This window comes from Macadamia integrifolia, chromosome 11 (genome assembly GCF_013358625.1).
Source record: "Macadamia integrifolia cultivar HAES 741 chromosome 11, SCU_Mint_v3, whole genome shotgun sequence".
NCBI lineage: Eukaryota > Viridiplantae > Streptophyta > Magnoliopsida > Proteales > Proteaceae > Macadamia > Macadamia integrifolia.
The window spans coordinates 28326156-28331598 of NC_056567.1; the positions used below are offsets into that span (position 1 = coordinate 28326156).

The 5443-nt window shown below is 37.8% G+C and overlaps 1 protein-coding gene across 1 annotated transcript; it reads left to right on the forward strand.

The window, feature by feature from the left end:
• The first annotated feature begins 364 nt into the window (after window positions 1–364).
• Window positions 365–4233, forward strand: LOC122094147 (cysteine-rich receptor-like protein kinase 10). The gene is made up of 7 exons (XM_042664845.1): window positions 365–1364; window positions 1465–1599; window positions 1924–2045; window positions 2256–2466; window positions 2728–2965; window positions 3488–3638; window positions 3756–4233. The coding sequence occupies exons 1-7, from the start codon at window positions 524–526 to the stop codon at window positions 4101–4103; spliced, it is 2046 nt and encodes a 681-aa protein (XP_042520779.1). The 5' UTR covers window positions 365–523; the 3' UTR covers window positions 4104–4233.
• The last annotated feature ends 1210 nt before the right edge of the window (window positions 4234–5443 follow it).

The window sequence follows — 5443 nt, forward strand, 5'->3', positions numbered from 1 at the left end:
TTCCAGAAAATCGAAGGAAATTGGATCGGTTTGAATGTTTTTTCATCGTTGGATCGGGTTTGAGTGTTGAGTGTACCTAAATGGATTGGTTCTTCATGACCGTTGGATTAGAAAAAATCCATGTGTCACTTCGTGAGAAATCGTTGGACGATTGTTGGAGATGAGCCCGTTCCTTACCGTAGGACCAATGTCAAACTTTTTTTTTTCTTTTTGGTGAAACTCAGGTCAAACATTTAAATAAAAGGAAAAAAAGAACTTGAAAGGGCTGGAAAGAGCGTGTATGTATATTGAAAAGTGAGATGGTAGGAAGTTGAGCTTATTGACTATTCAAACCAAAATTCTTAACCAAAAAGTCAAACCCATGCCTTGCGAGCTACGGCCTTATGTGAGTATGTGAGCCGCTACATGGAATCTCTCCAGATGGTCAAGGAAGACTCTGCCTCCTCTCTGCCCTGAGTTTTCTTATTGAGCCCTGAGATAGAGAGTTTATGGTAGAGGAAGGAGGAGGATAATTGGAGAAACGATGGAACCATGTACCAACACGACCCCAAGGACCCCAGCCGTGTTGCTTATCTTCTTCATTGCCCTCTCCTTCCTCCTCAGCTTCAGCAGCTGTGCCGACCAAACTTACCTATACGACGTATGCTCCTCCAACACAACTCTTTTTGCTTCCAATAGTAGCTACCAATCCAACCTCAACATCCTCCTCTCTTCTCTTTCCTCCAACGCCACATCCAACTCCAACTACGCCTATCACAACGCCACCATCGGCCAGAGTCCCAATACCGTTTACGGCTTCTATTATTGCAGAGGCGATGTCACCCACGATGTCTGTCGTGATTGCGTCAAAGCCGCAGCTACTGATATTGTCCAGCGCTGCCCCAACAGAAAATTTGGATACATTTGGTACGAAATGTGTACGCTCCGCTACTCCAACCAGTCCTTCTTCTCCACTGTTGCCGAATCCCCTCACATCTTCATGTGGAATACACAGAACATATCTGACCCTACTCGGTTTAATCAGGTCTTGAACAAAACCATGAACGACGCCGCCACTAAAGCTATCTCTAATTCTGAGAGATTCGGCACTCGAGAAACTACTTTTACTCTATTTCAGAATTTGTATTGTCTAGCGCAGTGCAGCCCTGATCTAACAAAAAACGACTGTGACACATGCCTTGTGGGTGCCATTTCCTACATCCCCACTTGCTGTAGTGGCAAGCAAGGAGGAAGGGTTCTTTTTCCGAGCTGTAATATCAGGTTTGAGGTGTACCCTTTCTATACAATCACAGCTTCAGCGCCAGCTCCTTCGCCTACTCTTCTTGTTTCTCCGCCGCCTCCGAGTAACAAAACCACCATTACTGGTGAGCTACTCAAAGAGAGAGAGAATCTTATTTGGGAATATTAATTAATTTTTTGTCACATTTGGGAATATTAATTAATTTTTTCAAATTGTTTATGCAGAACAAAAAGGAAGCTCGTCTAGAAAATTTGTTGTCATTTTTGTGCCAATTGCTGCTGCTGCAGGAGTATTGATTCTTTTCTGTATTCTCTGTTTGCTAATCCGGAAGAAAAAGAAGGATCCATCAAAGGACAATGGTAGAAGCTTTGGTCTTTTCATCTACTCTATAACCCTCGATTTGATCATCCAAAGTTCAGTGTCTTACTCCTTAAACTTGATGATATTGCGACTTCAATCTTGGAGTTGGAGACTTAGATTTATAGATCTGAGTATGATTTTGTATCTATTACCTCAGGTGGCTAAGGAAGCCAATGTTTCCTAATCTTCTTGAAATTTTATTTTTTTTAGTTAGTTTCCGAGTTGAATTCATGACCTCTTGATCTTCTTGGGGTGTTTATTTATTCATTTATTCTTTTCAAAGGTCAGATTTAAATTTATCTCCCTTCGTGGCTTCTGAACAGGTGAAAATACAATTAGAATTGTAAAGGCGTTGCAATTTGAGTTTAGTATGGTCCTTGCAGCCACAAACAACTTTGCAGAGGAAAACAAAATTGGTGAAGGAGGATTTGGTTCCGTTTATGAGGTAAGAAAGAAGTTACAAACATGTAGCAAATGAAATAGAATTCTCACATGTCAAATTTCATTGTGCCATAGCCAGAAATTCTTATTAGATATGAATTTAAAAAAATTGAAAGAATTTTTTATTTTATTTTAGGTGAATAATAATTGGAAGAAGTTTTCATTCAATCACGACGATAAAGAATTTTATAAATCACTTGTATTATGTTATCAGGGTAATCTTCCCGACGGGCAAAAAATTGCAATAAAAAGGCTCTCAAAACACTCAGGACAAGGTGCAGAAGAATTCAAGAATGAGGTTGTGTTAGTTGCAAAGCTTCAACACCGTAATCTAGTTAGGCTATTGGGATTTTGCTTGGAGGACGAAGAAAAAATCCTTATCTATGAGTTTGTACCCAACAAAAGCCTCGATTACTTCCTATTTGGTAGGCCCAACGAACACTTCTCTCCTTTTTTTTTTTTTTTTTATTTTCTCTTATATTACAGGGATTTCCATGAATTATACATTTTTTTTTTTTTTTTGGTGAAATGAATTATACATTCCAATTTATGCAAATGTGGAAGTGCAACTGAAACTCATGACACTTCATCCTCTTTTGTCCATGCATCGACCTATTAGGATGAACTATTTGTCATCTTGATCAAGTCCAAAATTCTGATTTTACATTTTATTTTGATGACTACAGATCCAGAGAAATGTGTGCAGTTAAATTGGCAAAGACGTTATAAAATCATAGAAGGGACTGCTCGAGGGCTTGTTTATCTTCATGAAGATTCCCGCCTCCGTATCATTCATAGGGATCTTAAAGCCAGCAATATCTTGTTAGATGCAGAAATGAATCCCAAGATCTCAGACTTTGGGATGGCAAGAATATTTGGTGTGGAACAATCTCAAGCAAATACAAACAGAGTAGTTGGGACTTAGTAAGTTTCAAAGCCTCATTCCTTCTTTTATATATGATCAAAGAAAACATTTTGACGCATTCACATTTATCAAGTTCTTAAATAATTGGGTTTTCTCCCTCCCAATAACAACTGTTGGCTAATATTTGTAGGCTCCAGCTAGCCCTGGTGAGGAAAACTTAAGTCCATAATCTATTAAATCTACAACCTTAATTACATTGTTTCACAAAAACAGAGAGCTAATGGAAATAGATATAGCATTAGATTAGTTTGGTGAGTCATACCTGATCTAACTGAATTTGGACAAGGCTTATATCAGTTGGACCTAGTTGAAAATTAAGAGAGATGATTTTTCATGAAGATGGTTCGGCCCATCTGGAAATGCTGGACATGAAAACATCTTCTTGGTTAGGACTAATCAACCTAAAACCAGTTTCCAAAACAAAGGTTAGCCAACTTTTGAGGAGAAAAGTGATCTAGTAGAATCTTTATAGTTACCTTTAGTTTCTTAAATTATATAATAATAATAATAATTGCTCGCAGTGGTTACATGCCTCCAGAGTATGCAATGCATGGGCAGTTCTCAGTCAAATCAGATGTATTCAGCTTTGGTGTATTAGTTTTGGAGATTATAACTGGAAAGAAGAATAGTAGTTTCTATCAAATGGACTTTGCTGATGACCTTTTAAGCTATGTAAGTCTTTTTCCTTCATTACTGCATATTGCTACAATCTGCTAGAACATTAATAGGCCTTTCAGTTTGCCATAAACTAGAGTTATCTTATGACTTGTATAAATTAATTTGTTGTAGGCATGGAGACATTGGAATGCAAGAACAACTTTAGATATGATTGATCCAATTTTAAGAGAAAATTGTTCAAGAAGTGAAGTGATGAGATGCATTCAAATGGGGTTATTATGTGTTCAGGAAGATGCAGCTGATAGACCTACTATGGCGAGCATAATCCTTATGTTGAGCAGCTTTACAGTTACTCTTCCATCGCCCTCACAACCAGCATTCTTTGTGCGAAGCAGAATGGAATCAGGCATACTTATAGAAGGGAAACAAATGCAGAATGCCGAATCAGACCAATCTAAAAGCAGGTGGACACCAATATCTGTTAATGAAATGTCAATCAGTGAGTTAGAGCCCAGATAATGTGAGTGAATCAAGAGTAATGCACAATAAGTGTATGCTAGTCACCAACTGTGGTTGGGTCTGTGCAGCATTTAGTCATGCCTTGGATGGAAATAACTATTTGCTTAAGCAAGTGAACAAAATTCATATATTCCTCAAAGCAAGAAACAGAGTAAGGTTGGCGACAGGAAAAAGAAAAGGGCTAATTCATAGAAAGGGTAAATGACGAAAGAGCAAAATAGCACTTTAAATTTCTTTAAAGCTGTGGAATAAGAAATTTGAGGAACAAGTGAGGAAGAGAAATTTAAGGAACGCAAGGTCCTTGCATGCTAGGGGTAATTTTCTCATCTGCCAACTTCTTGCCCGATGAGCTTGCTAGGGAAGTAGTTGGCACAGAGTCATTATATCTTGACAACCACCCCATTGAGTATTCTCCTATTGGTTGCCCAGGCTTTGGCCTTTCTTCTTATTGTTGTTGACCATGGTTCTTTACATTTCACCTCTCTTCTCATTTGCAATTAAATTTGAGTAAATTATTATTATTTGTCTAAACTTGTACTATTATCACTCAAACTCCCTTACTTAAAACTTATTTTTTTTGTTCCCACCTTTCTTTTTTCCTCTAATATTTCAAAATTCTTAAACTACCCCTCTAACCAAGTTCGTCAATACCCATCCTCTACATCTCGCCTCTATCTTCATTCCTATCCCTCTCCCTCTACAACTCTTCTACAATGCCCCCTCCTCATGCATCCCCGTGCTTCTCATAAAGGGCAGGTCCCTAGCAGATTTTATTCATTACCTTATATGAGATTATCAAAGCTGCTAACTGACAAGTCCTCCCAAAAGAGAAGTGTGGTTTCTACTCGGGAATGCCTAGATTTTTTCCCCACCAAGGGCATATTCATCATTTTCTGCAAAAGGTTTTCCACTTCCAAAGTGAGAAATAATGGTCCTCCAGTATCCATTTCATCATTATTGAGGATTGTGACGCCCCGAAACCCGGCCTAGGGTTTTTGGACATCAACGGTTCACAAGATTTGTAAGTTTTAGGTAATAATGAATCGGAGTAGCATCCACACAAACATAAGTGCAAACAGGAGTTAATCAAATTAATATATTATTAAAATTCAAGGTTCAAATATCTAATTGAAATTTCAAACTTAAAGTAAAGTTGAATTAAAGTATGTCTTCAAAATCTAACTCAAAGTCTACATCATCTAAAAAAAAAAAAAAAAAAAATCATTGTCTTCTTCAAAACCATAAACAATATCCTCATGTTGATCAACTATAGATTCAACATTCACATCATCTTCATAATAGTCCTCACCGATGTCATCTGCAAGTTATGAGGGTAACTT

Bases quoted from the DNA above. Each gene is read 5' to 3' on its own strand.
- LOC122094147 (XM_042664845.1), top strand. From the start codon at position 524: ATGGAACCATGTACCAACACGACCCCAAGGACCCCAGCCGTGTTGCTT. The intron at 1,600-1,923 runs GTAGAAGCTTTG...GCTTCTGAACAG, and splicing joins GGATCCATCAAAGGACAATG to GTGAAAATACAATTAGAATT. The intron at 2,966-3,487 runs GTAAGTTTCAAA...AATTGCTCGCAG, and splicing joins AACAGAGTAGTTGGGACTTA to TGGTTACATGCCTCCAGAGT.